General features: G+C 43.9%; 1 protein-coding gene across 5 annotated transcripts in view; it reads left to right on the top strand.

Annotated features, from left to right (window-relative positions):
• Positions 1–26,112, top strand: part of COL19A1 (collagen type XIX alpha 1 chain) — a 1,176,857-nt gene that overhangs the window by 339,025 nt on the left and 811,720 nt on the right. For all 5 annotated transcript variants that reach the window (XM_029595659.1, XM_029595658.1, XM_029595657.1 and 2 more), the window contains exon 13: positions 25,480–25,533. In XM_029595659.1, the coding sequence (XP_029451519.1) occupies positions 25,480–25,533 (54 nt within the window). The remainder of the gene's footprint in view (positions 1–25,479; positions 25,534–26,112) is intronic.

Genomic DNA, 26,112 nt, shown 5'->3' with positions numbered 1-26,112 from the left:
TTATGTATTTAGCAATGGTTTCTATGAGGGGTGAGGCATCCGAGTCTATTGATCCCAGTGGGGCATAGACCAGGAGGATTTGAATATGTTTAGATTTGAAACATCCGAGTTCTAGCTTTTTGAAAGAGGTCTTGATAGGTTGCTGTTTAAGATTCAGATTCTTCTTGGTTGCTAGAAGCAGACCACCCCCTCTTTTTTTGGGTCTGGTAATCGAGAAGACATCATAGAGGTGAATAGGTAACTGGTTTATCAGTGCAGTGTCAGTGCTTTTTAACCAGGTTTCAGTAATAGCACAAACATCTGGGTTGGAGTCAAGCAGGTAATCGGAAAGAATGTGCGTTTTTTTAGTGAGGGACTGAGCGCTGAAGAGGGTAAGAGAGAATATCGTGAGTCCTAGTAATTGTGTCAAGGGTGAGAGCATGATTGGGATGAGGGATCTAATTGGCTGATTCAAGGTCCGTAGTGAGGGTTTGGAGAGGTGTGAGTGGCGGTGATAGATGATCGGAATGGGGTAGGATTGCATGATGCCTACTCGGATGGTGAAGAGAGGGTGTATTAGGGAAGAGGAGACGGAAGATGGTGATCGAAACTGGACTGGCTGGACTCGGTTGGACTGGACTGGATGCTGGAGAGGCTGGACTGGGTGCTGGAGAGGCTGGACTGGATGCTAGAGAGGCTGGACTGGATGCTGGAGAGGCTGGACTGGATGCTGGAGAGGCTGGATGGTAGCTGGAGAGGCTGGACTGGATGCTGGAGAGGCTGGATGGTAGCTGGAGAGGCTGGACTGGATGCTGGAGAGGCTCTTCACCAATTGAGCCATCCTATCATTGCAATATAATTTTTATCCTGGTATCACTGTGTCTTGTTGGTTAACATCCTTCTACCAGGTCTCTGAGATGTCAGTTATATCTACCTCTTTATTCAGTGCTATGCATTCTAACTCTCCCATCTTATTTTTTAGATTTCTAGCATTTGTATACAGACATTTGAATTTTGTTTGAATTAACAAATTGCTTATCAGTTGACAGGGGCATTTTGGAATCTTTCTGCTTTGTATATTCTTTACTTAAAGGCACATGTGTTAAATGTAACACTTATTACAACCCCTCTTTCAGGATGACCTAACATCTCTGTTATGTGTGTAGCCTTCAAAGATAAATCATTCTGAACCATGTGCTTCTGAGTGACTGTCATCTTTCCCCCATCATTTAGTTTAAAAGCTGCTCTATCTCTTTTTAAAGGTTAGTGCCAGCAGCCTGGTTCCACTCTGGTTAAGGTGAAACCCATCCCACTAGAAAAGGCTTCCCTTTCCTCACAATTCTCCCCAGTTCCTCACAAATCCAAAACTCTTTTTCTTTCACCATCGTCTTATACATGCATTGAGACTCTGGAGCTCTACCTGCCTCTAGGATCCTGTGCATGGAAGGGGGAACATTTCTGGGAATGTTACTCTGGAGGTTCTGCAATTCAACTTTCTACCTAAAATCCTAAATTTTGGTTTCCAGAATCTTCCTCCTGCTCTGTCCTATGTCATTGGTACCTACATGTACGATAACAGTCAGCTTCTTCTTAGCACTGGACACATTTGTGTATTTTGAAGTTGCAGATGATAAGTATTTTAAATAAATAAAGAAAGAAACAAAGTAAATCTTATCTAGATGGTGCATGGGATCTGCTACCTTCCCAACAGGCAGGTAAGTTACCACATGATCCTCATACCCACCAGCCACCAGCTATCGACATAATGATTGAACCATCCACTATTAATGGGCTCTCAATACCATCAACTTTTGCAATATTCTAATTTTGTAAGCCCCCTTCCCACTCTTACAACTCCTCAATCAGGTTTCTTAGGTTGAAAGCCAGAAAGTCAAAATGATTCATGAAAATATTTTGCAAGGTATCCTCAACTGTGCATTCTAGATCACCAAACTCGAGGGCTAAAATTTCAATAAGACTCAATAGTTTTGGTCTATATTGGGGGATTCAGCTATATCTTAACCTCTTTGTACAAAAGTCAGTGAAGCTAATATGTTAGCCAACTCTGGCAAAACTTTCTGACCTGAGTGGGAATGAGAAGAAGGAAGGGAAAAACTTCAAATCCAACCCAAAATAGTTTTGTGAAGGGCCATAGCATAGTACTGCAACCTACTAGGGTGTCAGTCAGGCCATTGCCCAACAGGTACCATATAGTACAGTGTTTCTCAACCTTTTTTCTGTTGGGACCAACCTGACAGATGGTTTTCACATGTGCAACACACTAAAAATATGGCCATCATGGGGATAAATGTAAACAAACACTCTGCATCCACAGGAACTCCCCCAACCCCCATCAATGGGTGCAGAGCAGAACTAGGGTATTACCTGTACAATTCACCTTACAAAAAAGATATTCTGGTTCTGGTGTCATCTCAGTATCAGCAACACAAATTCTCTCTATACCAGGCACAATAGCCCTCCGTACAAAAAGACAATAGTTTACTACAAATGCCTGTGCTATTGAGAAAACATAACAAATAAGACTGATATAGACACCAACATGCTAGTTAAATACCTCACTTCGGTCACACACACAGAACTGGCCTTCACCAAGAAAAGAAAGAGCACAAATTCAAATATAGAGACAGAAACTGGAATAGAAACAAAAAAAGTCACTCTAAGCAGTGCAAAACTGGAGAAATGGAAACAGAAATATAGCACCTAACAGACTTCCAGGATCTGCAATAATGGACACAAACTAAGCTGCACAAAGTTATCTGCATTATGGAACACACTCAAACAGTAACAACCCATCCTATGGAAAGGCAACATTACAAATATTAAACCAGGACCTAAAGACCAATACACCTCCTATTAGAAAAACAGAACAAGCCAAGCTGCTATAGATCCCCATACAGAAATAATTGTAAAATTATACTAATGCATGTTTCAAAACAGTTGATGAACAGAATAACAATCAACAATTAAAAACTCAAAAATTATTAAAAATTATTCAAAACCCAATAAAATATTTCAAAACAGCAGACATACATCATATCCAATAATGGATATGATGGTAGTCAATCAAGAAAAATAACTTTAAAAGTCACCTTTACTTACCCTCTCCAGCAACTCTCCTACTCCTTTCCCTTGCAGGCCAATAGCACTCACCAAAAGCAACAGTGGCTGCTGAAGCTCTGTCCTCATGGTCATTTTCTTTAGGGCCCACAACCAGTCTCTCATACTCACATACATATCAATTAGACCCCATGACCAGTCTCTGTCTCTGCCTCTCTCTCTCTCACACACACACACACACGCACACACACACACACACACACAAAGCAGTCAACTCCCTGACCAGTCTCTCTCTCACACACACACACACACCAGTCACTTCCCTGACCAGCCTTTGTCCCTCACACACACACACATGCACACACACACACATGCACACCAGTCACCTCTATGACTAGTCTCTGTCTCTCCTACACACAAACACATCTCTTCCCTGATCAATCTCTCTCTCAATCACACATGTTCTCTCTTACTTATATACACGCTCTCTCTCTTACTTACACATATGCTATAAATCACACTCACATGCTCTCTCACTTACATATATGCTCTAAATCACCCACATGTTCTCTTACACATGCTCTCAATCACATATGTTCTCTCAATCGTGCACATGCTGTCTCACACGCATGCTCTCAGTCACATACATGCTCTCTCTTACTTACAAATATGCTTTCAATCACACATGCTCTCTTAATCACACATATACTCTCTCTTACACACATGCTCTCATTCTCACATTCATACTGTCATTCACACTTGCACAAACATGCTCTCTCTTACTTACATACATACTCTCAGTCACACACTCATGCTCTCTCCCCCTCTGGCTTGCTCTAACGCATGATTCCACCTTCTCCCCAGCAAAAAACAGTAACATTCTCCTCCAGGCCCCATGGCCCAAGAACAAAGAATTCCATTGGCTACGGGGGCTAACTCTGCTCTTTCTCCCATCACTGATCGCTGATTGTGCTTCATTTTGGTCTGGTTCCATGCTGCTGCCACTACTTTATGCAACATGGTCCTCTCTTTTTCCCCGCATACCCCACTATACATTACTTCCTCTTTTGGGCAGGAAGAAGAAATGGCCATACCACTAATTTGGCCAGCTGCCATTAACACTGCTGCCGTTCCTGCCAGGGCAGAATGGCATCAGAGTTAGTGGAGGAATGTCTGCATCTCGCTGCAAGGGAGGAGAGGGAGGGAAGTGCAACCAGGGCAGTGGGACACTGGGAAGCCACGACACACCTGTCTGTGCTTAGCAACACACTGGTGTGTCACGACACACCGGTTGAGAATCGCTGGTATAGTAGACACGTTTGATTTCCAGCAGAGTAAAATATCAGCCATGGCCTTTAATTCTCAGACTAATTCACAAACTGTTCAGCTGCTTAATTTCAGGAGGCAGTCAGTCTAAACCTTTTAAACTTTAGGGGCAGTGTTGTCTAACTGAACTACTTTTCAAAAAGCAAATCAAGCCCCTTGTTCTTCTGCCTCACACAAGACTTTGTAGAAGTCTCATCAAGTATTCAGCTGCTTCACCATCTCTCTGTCTCCAGCTTTTTTTCACCCTCTTATCCTCTATCTGATTGCCAGCTCAGATGAATCTTCGATGGAGCTCTGAAACCTCTCACTTCATGGTCCCCAGCCCCAGGGAATCCTCTGTTCTCTTGTTTTTTTCCTTTTATTTTTCTCCTTGCAATTTTATTTGGTTTGCAGTTTCCTGGGACTCAGTTGGATTGGTCTGTTTGTTTAGACACTGTACTTCTGTAGTAGGCAATATAGACACTTTCAGGCTCCCTTTCTGTTTCCGTATACAGGTAAAGCTTCTCTTACTCACCTACAAATGTATTTACTCTACAACTCCTCATTATCTATTGTAAAGGGATCACAAAGTTTTCTCACTTCCTAGAGTGATTGCAGATCTCTAATGGAATTTTCAGTAAAGTAGTCAGAATGGTATTGTGAAGGTACAGTGACATCACAAGTGTGGGAGGGGTCTTTATGTTCAGAGTATAGAACTCTGAAAGGGTACTTTTTTGTCACTAGCCCTTAGCAGTGCAAAGGCATCAAGGCTTGTAGCAATTGGGTTGCAGGGTGGTGGATCCCCAGTTCTAAACAGGCCTAAGGTGTGTGGAGTCTGCTGTTGGAAGTCTGCCTTCACTAAAGATTCAGGGAGTGGTTCACTGAACAAACAAAAGAAGTGTGTGAGAAGGAGCTGGCACTTGACCAGACGAGCAGCAAACACCCTCTGAGGAAACTTAAAAGACTGACTGCTTGTGGTCCCCTAAAGAAGCCTCTGTCAGGAGAGAAGGAAAGTCTGGAGGAATTTTCCAAAACAACATTCTGCTTGTCACCACCTGCTACTACCTTTCTATTGTTTTCTTTTTATGGACTGATCCTGCATCAATTTGCTTCATTGAGGAGTGGCTGTGTTTGCTGATAGAGAGTGCTGGAGAGCAGAAGAAAGATCTGGGAGATCCACAGAGGTAGGGCTTAGAAGCTTGTATTTTCCCTGTCCAATATGTGCCCTACCTAAGGGAGAGTACTGTTCCAGCTCCTGTCCACTGAGACACACTGGTTACTGCCGCAGAGGGACACCAGGATTACACTATCTTCACTTCTCTCCTCTTATACCCCTCCTCAATAATTCTATTCAAGTTGCTCTTATCTAGGCCCTTCTCTTCCATTGTTAGTTCTTGACCCTGTGCTTTCCACATTACTGTGCTGTATGTGTAGAATAGACTGTCTGAGTCAGAGCATCATACTGCCTCTCTGGCCATGTTCAAATTCAAATTTATTTTTATAATCTACTAATCCAAACATTCAAAGCCATGAGTACAAAACATGTAGCACTTATTACTAAGTTGTTGGGGGTTTATTATGGCTGTTGACAAGTTAGAGACATGATATCATCAGTTGCTAAAAACAGGAAAAAAAGAAGATATAAAACCAGCGAGTAGCAGTCAATCTCAGCATTCTCAGCCATAGGGAGAAACAGAGTTCATGGTAAAAATCCAGAATTGTTCTCTTAAATTAAGTTTATACTCCAGTATTGGTCACTTGCTCAATAACCCACCACTGTAAGCCTGAAAACGTATATGATTTTTCAAGGCAACGTGAAACCATCTGAGGTTGTAATTTTTTTGTAGAGAGGCAACTTTTAAGTTCAGGTAACATATGTTTAGTGTATCCAATGTCAAATAAATTACACAGACAGCAAATGGCATATGCCACATTCTTTGATGCACAATTTATATGTCCTTTTAAATAAAAATCTCAACCAGTTGTTTTGCAATGCTACATAAAGAGCACTGACCACAAAGTATATGTCCTGGTGATAAAGTGTTACCAGAAGATGCATCAAACATAGATTTAACCAATATATCCTTTCTCTTGAATAGGCAATTAATGGTGGTTCACAAAAAATGTATGTACATAAATATGTACATAAATTATGTTACCTGCCTAGGACCATGGATATTGAAGGATATAATGTTTTAAATACATAACTTGTTTCACATACCTAAATTCCATACAAAGACAATTATACAAAATAAATCAATAAAATTACAGTGAATCCAACAACCCAAAGGTAATCATATTCGTATTCAACAAAATCATAATCGTATTCAACAAAATATCAATTATAGAAAGGAGACATGAAAATTCAAAAAGTGGATTTTCAAAAATTGTGTGCATAAAAATCAGCATATACATGCGCAAATAACATATACTCATATATATGCTATTTTCTAAATCTCAAAATACTTAGCCGGATAAGTAGCGATTTTTAGACTTATCCAGCTATCTGACAGCTGGATAAAAAGTGCTTTTAAGACTTATCTGGCTAAGTAGCAGCTTTGCTGCTGCTTAGCTGGATAAATCACAATAATCCAGATAAGTGCCACTTCTTACCCAGATAAGTTGGAATTTATCTGAACAAGTTTAATATGTATTTGTGCATTTTTTTTCAACATGTGCACCCATGTTGCATGATACATTTGTGCATATGATATACCCTGCATATATCATATATGCGAAGGTTATAAAATCCAGGAGGCGTTTTTAACGCACCCATATACACATGTAAATGGGAACATGCGCAACTGTTTGAAAGTTAGCCTCAGTGTTTTCAGCTGTAATCAAATGGTCAGATAATCCAACTGTAATCTGAGTTCAACAGGAAGAGAATTCCAAAGGGTTAACCCCGTCCAAGAAACAGCCCTTTAACTGGAACCAACTAGCCTGAGTTCTGAATGACCTTAAAGCTTTAAATATGCCCCATGAACTGAACAAAGGGTCTTTTTCTGGTTACTGTTAACTGCCCTAACCACTTCTCTACATTAAATATACTTTCCATTGACTCTTATTTGTTATGTATGTTTGCCTTGAGTAAATTCTAAGTGCAATGGGGCAGAAGCTCTCTCTCATGTTTATTTGTACAGAACTGCATATGTCTAGTAGCTCTTTGTGAAAGATAAATAGTGAAGTGTAGCCTGCATATGCTTTTCTCTTCTGCTCTTCTGCCCTGACTATATAAGGAAAATGAGCAGGAACACCTCATAACAAGTAAGATAGAACAATATTTACATAGAAACCTTAGGGCGTCCACTAAAATCAAACAGCAAACAGACACTAACCTAATCCACCATATGAGAAACAACTCACTCCTACCTAATGTTCTCACTGCTTCTTCTAAATGCGCTGTCTATTTTTAAAAAATTCCACTAATAAATGATTTACTTGAAGAAGTAGCATCTTCTGCATCACTGAAACCTGGCTGAACAATAATGATAACGTACTCTTAAATCAAATTGAACATTCCAATTATGATATCTTTCACTTCCCCAGGTCTAAGCATAGAGGGTGGGGATTACTAATTATTAGTACAAAAAAAAAAAAAAAAGAGCTCAAACTTATTCCATATAAGTTAGATGTTAACTCTCCTTACGAAGAGACAATACTTAAATCACCCCAAGGTAAAATCATGTGAAATGTATTTATCATGCAATTGTTGAGGTGGGTGAATATAAGATCTAGAGTATGTCCAGCTTTATGCATAGGTTCAGATACAAATTGTGACCATCGCATTGTTTCCACAGTTCCTAAGAAAGTTTCACAAGCAGAGGATTTGTTTGTTTTATCAATATGTATATTAAAGTCACCTACTATGAGAGTGGCTTCAGGTGATGGGAATCCTTTGGTGAATGCTTTGATAAGAGGTAAACAGTCTTTTTGAAGTATTCCATGGGGACAATAGACATACCGCTGTTTAATTGTGATTTATTTTATATTTGTCTATCTGTGACCCTCAAAGCAGTAGCACTACAATCAATCTACTTATAACTACTTAATTACCCACCTTGTTGACTCTTGTTTTGAATTAAATTCCTGTATCAATTCTGTAGAAAATTAACTTATAGTGAGCAGTTTTGAGGCAATGCTCTCCTGCTGCAAGGAGTGAGGAACCTCTGGAAGGTGGGGCTGTGGATGCTAAAGCCTGCATAACTTGCAGTGACCTCTAGAGTCCTCTCCTGGGGGCTGCTGGATAAGTTATGCAGATGAGCCTTTTGGTCCTCTTCTACTGCAAGGAGGAGTGTGGGGCTTCTGGATGCTGTAGATATGGAGATTGAAGCCTAGATAGATTGCTGTGACCCCTGGAGTCCCCTCCTAAGGGCTTCTGAGTAAGGTATGCAGATGAACTTTCTGGACCCCCTTACAAATCACTTCAAGTTGAATTTTCAAAATTTTCTCATGTAAAAAATAGCACTTACATATGTAAAAAATGCATATATATGAATATATGCTATTTTAGAAACCTCAACATATACTAGTAAATCAGGGTCCATGAGTAAATATAGGTGTGTAAAAAAGAGGTGGGCCAGGGGCATTCCAGGAAGACACCAAAATTTATGTAAGTAAGTTGCTATTTTATAAGCAATTCTTCATACAGAAACCCTTTTATTATCCCTAACCCTTTTATTATCCCTAACTGATACCCTAACTGATACCTTCCTCAAAGATCTTGACAAGGGCCAATCATTTATCCTCGCTATGCTAGACATCTCCTCAGCATTTGACACCATCGGCCATAACATCCTAATTGATCGCCTTACTGACATAGGTATCTCAGGAATAGCCCTGAGTTGGTTTGCATCCTTCCTAAACAATCGTCATTATAAAGTTAAAATTGGTAACCATGAATCGAACCCCATTAATCTAACACATGGCGTACCACAAGGATCATCCCTCTCCCCTACCCTTTTCAATATTTACTTTCTGCCCTTATGCCAACTCCTTGCCGACCTTGGACTTACTCATTTTATCTATGCTGATGATGTACAGATATGCATCCCTTGTCCAAATCTCTCAAAACCTGGAACAACTGCCTCTCCTCAATCAACTTTCTCCTTACCAACCTCAAGCTAGCCTTAAATACATCAAAAACAGAGCTCCTTTTCATCTTCCCAGCTCGCCTCAACCCACCTCCCTCAGTTCACCCCTTCTGTTTCTCGCAACATGTCAGAGATTTAGGCGTCACACTTGATAACCATCTCAGTTTTCAAAAATATATCAACAACACGACCAAAGACTGTTTTTACAAACTGCAAGTGCTAAAGAAATTAAGACCTTTACTACATCACAATGACTTCGGCCCTGTCCTCCAAGCCACCATTTTCACTAAGATCGACTACTGCAACTCTCTTCTCTTGGGCCTTCCAGCAGCCTCAATCAAACCTCTCCAAAGGCTACAAAATGTGGCTGCGAGAATTCTAACTAACTCACGCAGATCAGACCACATCACTCCAATCCTCAAAGACCTCCATTGGCTCCTGATCCCATCCAGAATCCTCCACAAGAGTCTTACAATTATCTACAAAACCTTGCACAACCAAAATATTTATTGGCTTAATGACTCCCTCCAATACCACACCTCCAACAGACCCACCAGATCCACTTACAAAGGATCCTTAGCCACACACGCACACAAACTCACCCAATGCATATCCACCAAAGAACGTGTGCTTTCCTTAACTGGACCAACATTATGGAACTCTATGCCATCCAAACTTTGCCAGGAACACTGCACAGCTACCTTCAAACAAAAGCTAAAGACCTGGCTGTTCGAACAAGCCTACACTTGAATTCTATCCTTCCTCCATGTCACATTCCTCCCCCCTTAAGAACATAAGAACATGCCATACTGGGTCAGACCAAGGGTCCATCAAGCCCAGCATCCTGTTTCCAACAGTGGCCAATCCAGGCCATAAGAACCTGGCAAGTACGCAAAAACTAAGTCTATTTCATGTTATCGTTGCTAATAATATAGCAGTGGCTATTTTCTAAGTCAACTTAATTAATAGCAGGTAATGGACTTCTCCTCCAAGAACTTATCCAATCCTTTTTTAAACACAGCTACACTAACTGCACTAACCACATCCTCTGGCAACAAATTCCAGAGTTTAATTGTGCGTTGAGTGAAGAAGAACTTTCTCCGATTAGTTTTAAATGTGCCACATGCTAACTTCATAGAATGCCCCCTAGTCTTTCTATTATCCGAAAGAGTAAATAACCGATTCACATCTACCCGTTCTAGACCTCTCATGATTTTAAACATCTCTATCATATCCCCCCTCAGCCGTCTCTTCTCCAAGCTGAAAAGTCCTAACCTCTTTAGTCTTTCCTCATAGGAGAGCTGTTCCATTCACCTTATCATTTTGGTAGCCCTTCTCTGTACCTTCTCCATCGCAATTATATCTTTTTTGAGATGCGGTGACCAGAATTGTACACAGTATTCAAGGTGCGGTCTCACCATGGAGCGAAACAGAGGCATTATAATATTTTCTGTTTTATTCACCATGCCCTTTCTAATAATTCCCAACATTTTGTTTGCTTTTTTGACTGCCGCAGCACACTGAACCGATGATTTCAATGTGTTATCCACTATGACGCCTAGATCTCGTTCTTGGGTTGTAACACCTAATATGGAACCCAACATTGTGTAATTATAGCATGGGTTATTTTTCCCTATATGCATCACCTTGCACTTATCCACATTAAATTTCATCTGCCATTTAGATGCCCAATTTTCCAGTCTCACAAGGTCTTCCTGCAATTTATCACAATCTGCTTGTGATTTAACTACTCTGAACAATTTTGTGTCATCTGTAAATTTGATTATCTCACTCGTCCTATTTCTTTCCAGATCATTTATAAATATATTGAAAAGTAAGGGTCCCAATACAGATCCCTGAGGCACTCCACTGCCCACTCCCTTCCACTGAGAAAATTGTCCATTTAATCGTACTCTCTGTTTCGTGGCTGACCGTACTCTCTGTGAGCGTGGCTGACCGTGCTCACCTATTTTTGGAGCGTCTTCCAGTTCCGCTGTGAGCCATTGGAGAGGCTCGCAACTCGCTGTCCCTCTTTGTGGCCTGTCCCGCGAGCAGGAGTCCTCGATTCATGGCAGGTACGCTGCCGCCGAGCTATGCTCCACCCATGGGTCTCCCTAGGCGTGTGTGCGCCACCTAAATATTATTTAAAGGGCCCAGGTCGGGAACCCTGGACCAGCCCCATTGATGACATCACCACTGGGGCCCTATTTAATTCTCTTCCTGTTCCTCAATCTTTGACTTGGCAACGAGTTCCCTGATTGCTAAATATGCTCACTTTGGACCTGCATTCCAGTTCCTGCTTCCTTGACTAGAGACATTCTGGGTACCTGCTCCTCAGGGGCCCTCCTGCCTCTGGCTATCCGCTCCTCAGAGGGCTTTGCTTCTTGGACTTATACTTGCCTCGTTCCCCGGGGCTTCCTCTGGAACTCTCGCTCTGCTACCGTGAGTACTCCACTCTGTGGACCTTTGCCATACCAACACTACCGAGGACCCTCATCGGTATACCCCACTCTGCGGACCATTGCCGTACCAATGCTACTGAGGACCCTAGTCGGTGTACCCCGCTCTGCGGACCATTGCTATAGCCACGTTACTTAGGACCCTCTTCGATGTACCCTGCTCTGTGGACCATTGCCGTAGCCACGCTACTGAGGACCCTCATCGGGGTACCTCGGTCTTCGGACCATCACCATTCATCTCTACAGAGGACTCCTCTGTGGGTATACCCCACTGCACAGTCCTGCCACACCTCAGCCTCTGTGTGACTTCCTGGTTCACTCCCTAATTGCGGGCAGTAACATTCTGCTTCTTTAATAAAGACTCTAAGGACATTCTAGCTAGAACTGACATCAGCTCCCTGTACTGACACCCTGTGGCTCCACCCCTTGGGGTCACCATCTCTAGCTCTACTGCCCTCTCCTCTCCACTCTCTCTTTCCAGCACCTGTTGCTCTACACACCTCTTAGCTGAGACCTCACCTCCTGATGGTGAGGCTCACGGGGCACCTCCCCATGGGCGGTACCATCTCTCACCTCAGCCCAAGGGCCCACATACTTACAAATCTTTGATACCTTTCATCAATCAAAATCACTTAAAATCTTCACTGATGTCTACCTTGCTGTTTGTACCTCTGACTGTGCATGTAAAACTGCCCCCCCCCCCCCCAAACCTATCCCACCACTAAAAGCTCACCCCGAGTTCAGTATGGCCCCTCTTACAGTGGTATAAAAAGTTGACTAATATGTGTGCCTCTCCAGAGGCACTCTCCCTTTCTCTCTCTCTCTTTCTCTCTTCCTGAACTTGTTCAGCGCATGTTTTTTACATATGCATGCATGTGTACTTGTATTTTTTAACCTGCACTTATCTTAGGCGCGTAGGTTATAAAACACTATATCAATTTTGTACATGCCCATATACATATATATATGGGCATATACTCACAGCTTTGAAAGTTATCCTCCCTGTGTACATAGATCATCCTTTTTGAATTTCATCTGTTTAATGCCTATGATGAAAAGAAGGAAAGAAAGACAAAAACATGAAGTAAATAGAAGGGGGAATAAAAACAGAAAATGATTTGGGTGCTGTGGCACAACCATCTCTCACTGTGGTAAAACAGGATAGATAAGGCAAAGAAGAGGAACAGAGGGTCGAGTCATGTGGTAGAAAGCAACAGTTAAGACAAATGAGGACACTCTGGAAATTGGGTGCATAGCTTAGGCAAGTTGAAAATGGAGTGAGTGAAGGATGATGAAAGGAGTAATTCAAATAAAGATAAAGATATTGAGTGGTTGATGGCAATTCATGGTGAGCTTTGGTGAACTCTTGGCATAGTATTAGAACTTTATGGTTCTGCTGCTAGATACAGCTAATATAACTAATAAAAGACAATTCTTTTCACACTCATTGCATTTATTAAAGTGCTAATTTCACTATGCAAATAAGTCCTTTTTTAAGATTGTCTTCATACTGTTCATTAATTCTGTGAAAATTAAATCCAATATTCTATTTACTATAAATGATGGATAATTATATTGTAATTTATATTTCAATGTCTCTTTGGGATTCCTGTGGCTATAAAATTTTACTAATACACAGATTTTGTATTATATTAATGAAAATAAAACATTTTAGATAATTAGCAGTTTTAAATAACATACAAAATTAAAAACAGAGAAATTGATAGCAGATGAAGATTACCAGGTCCATATAGTTTATCCATTTACTGCTTGCAGCAGTGCAACAGAACCTATTTGGTCTTCATATGTACTTTCACTTGCGCATATTAACACTGATAAGTAGGGATGAGCAGAGGGAAAAGCATTAGGTTTGGTTCATTCATTTGTTTCGTAGGACACCTAGATTTGTTTCATTAGTTTCAAACAAATAAAAAATATTCATTTGCTCATTTTATTCATTAATTTATTTGACGTTATAGTCAATGAGAAAAGCAATGAAACCTATTATGGGCTCCCACTTTGGAATTTTCTAATCATTTCTAATAAAACTGGTGGGTAATTATCATCAGAAGAGTGAAGGCATGCCAATACATAAAGACTATGTTAATGTGGCATGAAAAGTAGCATGAAGAGCCTAAGGCACTGTAAAGGGGCAAAAGGGTAGCAGCAATGACAGGAGTTGTCCAAGGCACCATTAGAGGAGCAAAGAAGTTGTGGTCCATCAGTAATTCTACTCTGAGTAGGAACTATAAATCTATGCTTCAGCATCCATCAGCAAGGGCATTTAAACATGTGCATATTCAAAACTGAGTTTTTTTGTCAATCATTCCAAAATTATGGAATGTATTATCAGTTATTCTGCAAGAAGAAAGTAATCTGTTGAAATTCTATAATAGATTAAAAACTTTTTTAATAAGAGTCTATGCCAACTGACCACATTTTATCAGAAATGCAGTTTTATTATGTAAGTGTTATGTATTGTTAATTTTAAGAAATGGATAATTTTATATGATTGTGTTTTTGCTGTGAATTGAGTGATTGTAATTTGGATCCAAAAAACAAACCGGAAGCCGATCCAAGATGGCTATGTAGCAACCAAAAAACCCCGAGATCGGTATATTAAAAAAACCTTTATTCTGACAGTATTCAAGCCCGACTTTGGCCGAGTTTCACTCTATGCGAAGAGCTGTCTCAGGGGCTACTAAAATCAAAATTAAAACACACATATCAGGAACAATAAGAGACATTCGAAAGTGTGTGAAATCACAAATAATAAAAATCTTTAAACGTGTAAATAAGCATGCAAATTAAAAAAACTTTTGGTTATGACAAACATTGAGAGCCAATACTTAAAAACATATACATGTGTGAAGACATCATAATGGCACATAAACATTACAAATAAAATATTACACACATGAACATTGGATCAGGGTGATGGGATGTAACAATGGTAGGATTATGCTTAATACCTGTATAGAAGAACTTATTTTCATTGAATTCGAATGTGATCATGTGGGTCAGATATCAGCAGTGGTATATCTAAGACCTACAGACTCAGAGAGGTAACTAATGTATGGGAAAAAAAAGTAAAGAATAGATTGGCAGCAAGCCAATGTAAACACAAACCGATTGAAAAAACAAATTGGTTGAAAAAAAGGGAGGACAAAAAGTCAGCAGATATAACAAGGTGTTACGCCCACTCTGTCTATGGAGATGTCCAGATAGAGCCTTTCAAGTGTGTTAAAGACTTAAAAAAATAAATAATAATAAATAAAATATTGGACATTATAGAGTCACTGATGCTTTATACTTGGAAGAATACATGAGTGCTGTGGAGTGACTTGCATCTGCCCAGAGTTCGCGGGTGTGGTTAATGAGAATCAAATGGTAAAGAATAAAAAATAGATAGTAAAAAATGTGAGAGATAAATACTAAAAAAATTGTTGCGGATGGAGAAAATCCGGATGTGGATCCTTAGGCCGACCGACCCGAAGGAGCAGTCGGTAGGCAGAACTCCCACTGGGCAATTGGAGCTTCACCTGGAAACCCGTGACTCCTCCAGAGGAGCTGTGGGAGCCCGGGTTGCTAGGACTTAGGAGTCTTCGCCCTGGAAGCCCGAGGTCCCCCCAGGAGGAGCCCGTAGGGACCCGGACCGCTGGGACTTAGGCGGAAACGAAGAAACCCAGGAGTGGAATCCGAACTGGAGTCTGGGCAGGCGGCGAGCAAGCAGCAGTCGGGGTCACGAACCGGGATCAAGGCAGGCGAAGACAACAGGAGTCGAAGACACGGACCGGAGTCAAGGCAGGCTGAAGACAAGCAGGAGTCGAAGTCACGGACCGGAGTCAAGGCAGGCTGAAGACAAGCAGGAGTCGAAGTCACGGACCGGAGTCAAGGCAGGCTGAAGACAAGCGTGGTCAAGCTTTCCGAGGTCAAGGCAGGAGACAGGCAAGCAGGGTCAGGCAAAGCAGAGTCAGGCAGGAAACAGGCAATCCAGGAACGCAACTCAGAGCTACCAAAGGCAGTGAACCTCGTTGCAAGGCAAGGAAGGCTGGGAACTGCAGGGCTTAAATAGCCCTGCAGCGTCTGACGTCAGGAAAGGGAGGAGCCGTGTTTTCCCGCGCTGGTCCCTTCAAAAGCAGGGCTCAGCTGCGCACGCGCGCCTGGGGGCAGAGCTAGCCGCGAGAGGACGCCGGCGGCAGAGAGGGAGCTGGCGCGTGGCGCAGGAAGGCCCTGCAGGCCCGCGCGGGGTCGGGACGGCAGGCGGAAGCTGCGGCCGGGGTCCCGAGTCCACGGAACGCGGTAGCTCTCCGGGGCCCGAAAAGAAGGTAAGGCCTCGGGCGCCACCGTGGCGACCGAGACCGCAACAGTACCCCCCCTCTTACGCCCCCGCCGCCGAGGGCCAGGTTTCTTGGGATTGTCCAGATGGAATTGAGTTAGCAAGGATTTGTCCAAGATGTTCCTGGCTGGTTCCCATGAGTCTTCCTCGGGGCCGCACCCTTCCCATGCCAGCAGGTATTCCCAGCGACGGGCATGAAAGCGAACGTCCAAGACCTCTCGTACCTGATACGTAGTCTCCGTAGATGTAGGAGATGACAGTGCATCAGTGGAAGGATGGTGGTACCGGGAAAGTACCACCGGTTTCAACAGGGATACGTGGAACACGTTATGGATGCGAAGTGAAGACGGAAGGCGAAGTCTGTAGGATACTGCTCCAATACGCTCCGCAACTTGAAAAGGCCCGCAGTATCGGGGGGCCAATTTACGAGAACGGTTAGGTAGTTGGAGGTTCCGAGTGCTTAACCACACCTTGGTACCTGGCAGGAAAACTGGCGCTGGACGTCGATGACGGTTGGTAAACTGCTGAGACTTCCTTGCTGCGGTGGTCAGTTTCCGTTGAATCCCCTTCCAGAGATGATGTACTTGACGTGCTGCGGTTAGAGCAGCTGGTGATGGAATGGAAATAGGAAGCGGTAACGGAGGCCTTGGGTGACGTCCATACACGATCTGGAAAGGGGTTTGTCCCGTGGCAGCATGGGTATGATTGTTGTAGGCGAACTCAGCCCAAGGCAGGAGAGAAACCCAGTTATTTCCCTTTTCGGTGATGAAACTACGGAGGAAAGTTTTAAGAGTGCGATTCGTGCGCTCCGTCTGGCCGTTAGTCTGGGGGTGAAATGCCGTGGACAAATTTAATTGGACCCCAAATTTCTTACAAAGGGCACGCCAAAAACGGGCCGTAAATTGTGGCCCTCGATCTGATATGATACTCTGTGGTAGTCCATGAGCCCGGAAGACGTGGAGGGTAAACAAGAGTGCGAGTTCAGGTGCAGAGGGCAGCTTAGGCAAGGGTACTAGGTGAATCATTTTAGAAAAACGGTCTACGGTTACCCAAATCACCGTATTACCTTCCGAGAGTGGCAGATCCACTACAAAGTCCGTGGCTATGTGGGACCAAGGTTCCACGGGAATAGGCAGCGGCTGCAGGAGCCCCCAGGGCCGACCACTAGGCGGTTTTTGCCGGGCACATACTGGGCACGAATCCACATATACTCGCACATCTTGTCGAATTCGAGGCCACCAGTAATACCGGCCAAGCAGATCAAGTGTCCTCTCCCTGCCAGCGTGACCCCCCGAAAGAGAGTCGTGGGCCCAAGCTAACACCCTTCTGCGGTCTTTGCGAGAAACCACCACACGTCCTAGGGTGGAAACTGTAGTGCTGGCTAAGTGGATTTTAGCGGGATCAATAATGTGTTGTGGGAGGTCTTCCTTCTCCTCCTGAATTTCATAACGGGAAAGTGCATCAGCCCGTACATTCTTCAAAGCGGGCCGGTACTTCAGGATGAAATCGAAACGGTTGAAGAACAGGGACCAACGTGCTTGTCGGGGATTAAGTCGTTGGGCCTGGTTAAGGAACTCCAGGTTCTTATGATCAGTATAAATTGTAACTGGATGAAGGGAGCCCTCCAACCACTGTCTCCATTCCTCCAGAGCAAGTTTGACAGCCAGCAACTCCTTATCCCCAATGCCGTAGTTGCACTCGGCTGACGAGAATTTCTTGGAAAAATAGGAGCAAGGTAGGAGATGTCCGGAGGTAGAGACTTGTGAGAGGACCGCTCCCACAGCTATGTTAGAGGCATCGACCTCGACAAAGAATGGCCGTGTTGGATCCGGGTGACGTAAACAAGTATCCCGGAGAAACGCCTCCTTTAATTGTTCGAAGGCCTCACAAGCTTCCTCCGGCCAAAGGTGAGTGTTTGCCCCTCTCCGGGTAAGCGCGGTTAGAGGTGCCACCAAGCGAGAGTACTGGGGAATAAAGTGTCTATAGAAGTTAGCAAACCCCAAAAAACGTTGCAACGCCTTAAGCCCCTCGGGACGGGGCCACTTCCTGATGGCGGACACCTTACTGGGGTCCATCCGAAAACCAGTAGAGGACACTATATACCCTAGGAAGGGTAACGACTCTTGCTCAAAGAGACATTTTTCGAACTTTGCATACAAATGGTGGTCTCGTAAGATCTGGAGTACTTGTCTCACATGTTGCCGATGGGAGGTAAGATCCGGGGAGTGTATGAGGACATCGTCCAAATAGACGATCACGCAGGAGTGCAGTAAGTCTCGCAGAATCTCGTTCATCAAGTGCTGGAATACAGCGGGAGCATTGCACAGTCCAAACGGCATCACTAGGTATTCATAATGGCCGTCCCGGGTGTTGAACGCCGTCTTCCATTCATCCCCGGGACGGATTCGGACCAGATTGTATGCGCCGCGGAGGTCCAATTTAGTGAAGACTTGGGCTCCTTGGAGTCTGTCCAGCAATTCCGGAATGAGGGGAAGCGGATACCGGTTCTTCTTGGTAATAGCATTGAGCCCACGGTAATCAATGCAAGGTCGTAAGGCTCCGTCCTTCTTTGCGACAAAAAAGAAACCTGCTCCGGCGGGAGACTTTGAAGGGCGGATGAAGCCCTTAGCCAGATTCTCGGTGATGTATTCGGACATAGCCCGGGTCTCAGGCTGAGACAAAGGGTACACCCGTCCCCGAGGGGGAGTAGTACCTGAAAGCAACTCTATCGTACAGTCAAACGGACGGTGTTGCGGTAACAATTCCGCCTTTTCCTTGGAAAAGACGTCCTGAAAGTCAGCATACGGAGCCGGTAATACCGGCGAGGTGTGAGCTAGCGGAATCCGTTGGAACCTCTTCGCTTGGAGACAGGAGTGGAAACACTCAGAACTCCACTGGGTAATCTGAAAATCCTTCCAGCGAATCACAGGAGAGTGTTTCTGGAGCCAGGGTAACCCAAGAACCACCGGGTGTACAGCTCCCTCCAACACTAGCAACGAAATCTCCTCTGTGTGTAATAAGCCCGTCTGCAAAATCAACGGTATGGTCTCGGTGGAGATGCACCCCGACAAGGGAGTACCCTGAATAGAGGTTACCCGTAAGGCAGGAGTCCTGGGTCGCGTAGGAAGATTCAGCTGTTGCACCAGATCCTTAGTAATGAAGTTGCCTCCTGCCCCGGAGTCAACTAGGGCTTGCGTGAGGAAGGAACCACCAGGATATTCCAAGGTTACCGGTATGGTACATTGAGGAGCAGGGCTAAGGCAGCCTAGGGGACACTCCTCCCTTACACCTAGGCGCGGGAGTTTTCCGCTCGTTCTTTACACTGTGCAAGGTAGTGGCCCTTACCGCCACAGTACAGGCATAGCCTCAAGTCGCGGCGTCGCTGCCTTTCTTCGGGTGACAAAGATGAGCGACCCACTTGCATGGGCTCGTCAGAGGAAGTTGCTGGTGAAGGTGCAGTTCCTCGTGACCCCGAACTTGAATTCGAGATCCTGGGAGTCATGGACGGCAAGCGTCGGAAAGGGCGCCCCTCTTTCGCCCTCTGCTGCAAACGCCGATCAATTCGACCTGCTAAGTCAATCAGGGAACACAGGGTCTCCGGCAGGTCCCGAGCTGCTAGTTCGTCCTTAATACGACCGGCTAAGCCCTCCAGGAACACACCCCGAAGAGCCACATCCTGCCAGCCTACCTCGTGGGCGAGGGTGCGGAATTCCAACGCGTAATCCGCCAAAGTCCTCGTTCCTTGCCGGAGCTGGAGTAACTCAGAAGTAGCGGAAGCCTGTCGTGCTGGCTCATCAAAAGCCGCTTTGAACTCTTCCACAAAGCGGTTCAAATCCCCCAGTGCTGGATCATTGTTCTCCCACATGGGGGAAGCCCAGTTCAGGGCCCGTCCATCCAGAAGGGCAAAAATGTACGCCACCTTGGTGCCATCAGTAGGAAACTGGTTAGGCAGTAGCGCAAAGCGTACATAACATTGGTTTAAGAACCCTCGACACGCCTTGGCATCCCCGGCATAGCGAGAGGGTGCTGGGAGCTGCGTAGGGGACTGGAGGGTTACCAATGGTGCAGGAACAGGTGCTGGTACTGGAACAGGTGCGGGCGGTTCGGTGTCCATGCGAGACGCCAGTCGCTCTACTGTAGCAGCCAGAGAGTCCAGGACTTGTTGTTGCTGAACTAACCGCTGGGCCAAACCCGGAATGGCCTGTAGCCCGGCGAGGTCTGCCGGATCCATGGCCTTGCAAACTGTTGCGGATGGAGAAAATCCGGATGTGGATCCTTAGGCCGACCGACCCGAAGGAGCAGTCGGTAGGCAGAACTCCCACTGGGCAATTGGAGCTTCACCTGGAAACCCGTGACTCCTCCAGAGGAGCTGTGGGAGCCCGGGTTGCTAGGACTTAGGAGTCTTCGCCCTGGAAGCCCGAGGTCCCCCCAGGAGGAGCCCGTAGGGACCCGGACCGCTGGGACTTAGGCGGAAATGAAGAAACCCAGGAGTGGAATCCGAACTGGAGTCTGGGCAGGCAGCGAGCAAGCAGCAGTCGGGGTCACGAACCGGGATCAAGGCAGGCGAAGACAACAGGAGTCGAAGACACGGACCGGAGTCAAGGCAGGCTGAAGACAAGCAGGAGTCGAAGTCACGGACCGGAGTCAAGGCAGGCTGAAGACAAGCGTGGTCAAGCTTTCCGAGGTCAAGGCAGGAGACAGGCAAGCAGGGTCAGGCAAAGCAGAGTCAGGCAGGAAACAGGCAATCCAGGAACGCAACTCAGAGCTACCAAAGGCAGTGAACCTCGTTGCAAGGCAAGGAAGGCTGGGAACTGCAGGGCTTAAATAGCCCTGCAGCGTCTGACGTCAGGAAAGGGAGGAGCCGTGTTTTCCCGCGCTGGTCCCTTCAAAAGCAGGGCTCAGCCGCGCGCGCGCGCCTGGGGGCGGAGCTAGCCGCGAGAGGACGCCGGCGGCAGAGAGGGAGCTGGCGCGTGGCGCAGGAAGGCCCTGCAGGCCCGCGCGGGGTCGGGACGGCAGGCGGAAGCTGTGGCCGGGGTCCCGAGTCCACGGAACGCGGTAGCTCTCCGGGGCCCGAAAAGAAGGTAAGGCCTCGGGTGCCACCGTGGCGACCGAGACCGCAACAGTAATAATAAATAATAATAAAATAGAATATGTGAGAGACTTAACATATCATCCGATTGAAACCAAATGATGAAACCAATGTGACGATGCCACTTACATGCTGCAGATGTCAGTTTACTAATGGGTGCTACCGCACTGCCCTCTGTTCTACTGAATCTTTTTGGTTAACTTGTAATACTCATTAATTAGTAGCGGGTGCCGACTGAAAAAGCAGATAATAGTGCGCTAGTAATACAGAACTGCTAATTTTTTTTTCTGTGGTGCTGGGAGGAATTTTGGTAGGGTGAGGGGAATACCTGGCCTTTTCTTTTTTGTGTGTGTTTACTTTATTTCAAATAAATGAACCAAACTGAAAAAAACAAAGGAAATTAAAAAAAAAATCAAAATGAAATGTAAAATATTCATATTTATTGATGGTTTGTATCACAGCTGCTGAAAGCTGGCTCGTATGGTGCAAAATGAGGGTCTCAGAGTTTCACCCACCTTTAGTCTCTCCCATCCATTGGCTGCTTTTCTTGTAGAGAATCTAAAGAATCTTCATTCCATGCAGCTTTATGTTTAAGTTTATTATTGCTTGATTGATTGCAATTAATTACAGTATGTGTGCTTTGTTAATGGAACAAAAACCTCTCTCACTGTGCTAAGGCACACTTTTGTGAAACCACCGAAATTGAAAAAGGGGACCATCATATATTTGAACCATGTCTGAAAGTATAATAACACTCAATAAGATATAATCATGGATCCCCGCAAAACAATCCCAAATTTTTCATTTTAAAATATTATTGCACTTAAAAGCTTAACTGAAGTGAGGATAGATGAGCATTTGTTCCTGCATCCCGACATGAACTGTGTTTCAAAATCATCTGCATCAGGGGAGAGTGAAACATTTGAATGCTCTTCAAAGTAGGAAGTGTCCATTTTAAGCCTTTACTCGTGTGCCTTAGCTGGAAAAAAAAGTCTCCTAAACAGAGAATGAAGTGATAAACATGCCAAAACTTAAATCAGCCCCAGCAATCTTAGCCAATTTATTAGAATGATAAAAACCACACACACACAAGCTTGCCTCTTTTACAGGCTGACAATAGGCCAATAGTAATTGTCTTTTGGCATATAATGCCCACTTGTATGCTCATTTGATGCTAGAGCCATGTTGCCCTGTTTCAGAGATCTCTTATTTAAATCTTATGCCACTATCTTGAAACCACATCGTCTGAAAAGACAGAGTGACGACAGAGGAACTGGCTAACATGTAAAAAAAAAAATTAATTTCCTAGGATGCTTTGCTTTTATATCATGTAATTCACTTAGAAAAAGTTGTATTTTAACATGGACTATAAGACTCTTAAATAAATAGTGGAAGGAGGAAAACACTGTGGAAGGCTTCTGGAAGGAGATATACACTGTGGATACCTAAAGGCTGAAGTTGGAACTTAAGAAAAGGGTGCATGGGTATAGCTATCACGGAATGGCTGCTACTACTACTAACAGAAGGCATGGGAATTACTACCCTTAACCAATTAGCTTATATGATTTTGAAACAACTGCAGTATCGCTCTCTTCTTTGACGGCTGGAGGAGGGGGAAGGGGAACTGGATTCAGATGACAGCCAACTCTGGGTCCTGACTTTTACAGTCCAAGGCCCTGATATGCAGACATTAGGGAAAAAGCACAGGACTGCTTCTATGGCCAAGTCCGAAAGCAAAGCAAGTTCAAGCAGCAGCATTATATGAATTATCAAGAAGGCTGCTCACTCTGTAAAAATGTTGCTTGCAGTAATTTTGTTATAGGTTTGTCAGTTGCTTGGTTTGATTGTTAAGGGATAGATTTTCCAATGTGCACATGCGCGTCCATGTGTGTGTGTGCTTCCTGGTGCGCACACATGGACATGCCGACTTTCTAACATGCGCGCATATGTTAGAAAATCCATGGGCCGCGTGCACAATGGGTGCCAGATTTTATAATCCGCGCGCATAGGTGCAGGCAGCACACACAAGGTGGGGGAGAATTAATGAAACCTCTGACACTTTCCGGCCTTCCCCAGGTCCCTCCCAATCCGCTCCAATTAAAGACCAGACTAGCAGGGAACTTCCCTACACCCCTATCTAACCTTCCTTCCCCTTCCCCTTCCCACCCCTTAAACCCTACCTATTCTTTTCTTTTTGTTTGTTTTATTATTTACTTCAGGGCCTTCCTTCCCTCTTCCCCTCTTCCCCTCTTCCCCTCTCCTCCCCAATTCCTAAACTACCCCTATCTATCCCAAATTTTTTTATTTTTCTATTTACTGCTACTCCGGAGCAGATGTATGTTCCATGTAATGGCCGGCTGCCGGGGTGCACTTCCCTGGACAGCATCTAATGGCACTATCCTGGCCCACCTCCCACCTCGCCCCTCCCTGCCCAGACCACACACCCCTAGCCCACCCCTTTCCAAGGGCTCGGCACTTCGGCGCATATCAGGGGTTACGCATGAGCTGGGCCCTTAAGAAAATGCATGCTGCACATGCAGAGCCTGGCCACTCGCGTAACCCCCAAATTTTACGCCCGTTGGCATTTTAAAACTGGCCCGATATTCGTTAAGGATATCCTGACTGCAAGACCCGTTAGGTGAGGCAGTAGAGCTGGGGCGAGAAATATTTTCAAGCTAATTGTAGGCTTTATTTCCAGTTTGATTGAGATTGCAACGATTTCTCATTTCTTGAGCTTGCCTATGAGGTATTTTCACTGCAGAGAAACAATCTGCAGGCAAGGTTTGTACCCAAAATCTATTAAACAAAATTAGAAACAAGTTTAGTAGCTGTAGCTGCAAGCCTTGCCTGAAGTTATTTTTCTTATCTGGAGGGAGAAACAGAGACAAGCACATGGACTGATGCAATAATTTCATCCTTATTAGAACATGAAAACAAAAGGCAAAATGAAGCTTCTTAGAGCATGTGCGGGGAAAACTGAGAAATAAGTCACTAAAAAGCAAAACCAGGGTAACTCTCTTTAATTTGAAACCTTGACAATATTTTGATTACTTTCCAGTAAAAGGAATCTACATACCAATGTTCTGATAACATTTTGTCTGCAGAAAATTACGTAAGATGGAAGTTCTGATAGAACTCAAACCTGCTTCCTAACTAGGATTTCCAACTAGCTCAGTGTTTTTCCAGGCCAGATTGATTCTGTCCTAGTTTTATCCCATGGCATGCATAGACATGCAGCTCTGATTTTTTTTTTTCTATGAAAAAACAGGACTAGAAATTAATGTAAGCAAATGGGTAAAATCATGACTGGATTAACCTGTTCTGAAAAAAGTAGAGCCAATTGACAACACTATTCCCAAACAGGCCATTCCTAGTAGCATCTTGTGCCAATGATCGGCTTCTGCACTGTAACCATAACCTGCACTACGTATCGAGAAAATTGGTTTCTTTATAAAATGATCTGGGTTGAAATATGACTCATATTAGTTTAACTTTCCTCTATTTGCTATGAAAAAGGAAAGGGGCATGGCTGGTATTCAGATTACTGTAATAGAAATATTCATCAATAAAAGAAATTGCATCTTGCTCCTAATTGCAGTTGTACCGGTCAGAGTGGGAGAGTAGACAGTGGTGAATTAAGTCCAAAGGAATTATTTTTCATGCAGTGAATCATTCTTATAACTGAAAAATAGCCTGTGTTTTTGCTAGTTAATAGTCAACCAATGTAACCTACAGACCATATCCTACCTCAGAGGAGAAAAAAAAAAACTGCAAACATGCTGCCATCTGTTGAAAAGCGGCAAACAGCCCTAGGCATGCCTAAGGGCCAACAGCAAATGGCCTGATAGATTTCAGCTACATAGGAGATGAACATCTGTGTGACATATCATTGAATACCAGCTCAGTTTAATCTTGGCTAAATTCTGTTTGCTGGAAGTACTATTAATTTTAATAACTGCAAATAATTTGCAGAGAAGCGGGCATTAGGAATTCATGCAATATTGAAGGACAACAGTATACTTACTGTACATACTGTAGAACAAACCTAAAAAGCTAAAAACATTTTTATGTAAGTCACAATATTGTTAAAATGAATATTTATTTTTAATAAGACTCAAATGTTGTTTTTATATCTAGGGTGAAAAAGGTGGGAAAGGAGAAACAGGCTCAGATGGCCTTCATGGAAATGATGTAAGTTTTTTGGTATTATTAATTAGTGCCCACTGAATTTTTATGACATGCAAAGTACCCATTAGAAAGTGTGAGGCAGGAAATCCCAATAATTTGTTTTGTAAGCATGCAAACTGAGATGAGAAGCAGTTAGAAGCAAGGAACATAGTAAGGATTTTATTTTTCAAAGTATTTTCAGAGATGAAACTACTGAGTTATTTTTCTAGGCAAGATGTTCAAAACCTACTTTGAGAAACAGGAAGCATGATACATCTGTTGTGCATCTAGTGCAGGCTTATTAATTTCTTCTTTTATCCTCCCTCCTACAATGTATTGTGTGTGTCATGTCCTCAGTGGCGAAAATGTATTTGGACAATATACAAAAATGTGGTTACAAATAAGGGCTCTATGTATTAAACATTTTCCCTATATACACAAAATGGGAGGAAACCTTTAGTACATCTGGTCCTTTGTTTGAGAACTGCAGACAAATGCAAAGTGTCTGCACTTAGGAAAAATGAACTCCTGCAGTGTTTCTGTCCCACTTTCTTCATCATTGGGCCTTTGTACAAGCAAACATTAAAACCGGAAGGCTATTTT

Source organism: Rhinatrema bivittatum, chromosome 3 (assembly GCF_901001135.1).
Source record: "Rhinatrema bivittatum chromosome 3, aRhiBiv1.1, whole genome shotgun sequence".
NCBI lineage: Eukaryota > Metazoa > Chordata > Amphibia > Gymnophiona > Rhinatrematidae > Rhinatrema > Rhinatrema bivittatum.
Note: the sequence above shows the minus strand (reverse complement) of the source record. Positions and strands in the feature narration are given on the sequence as shown.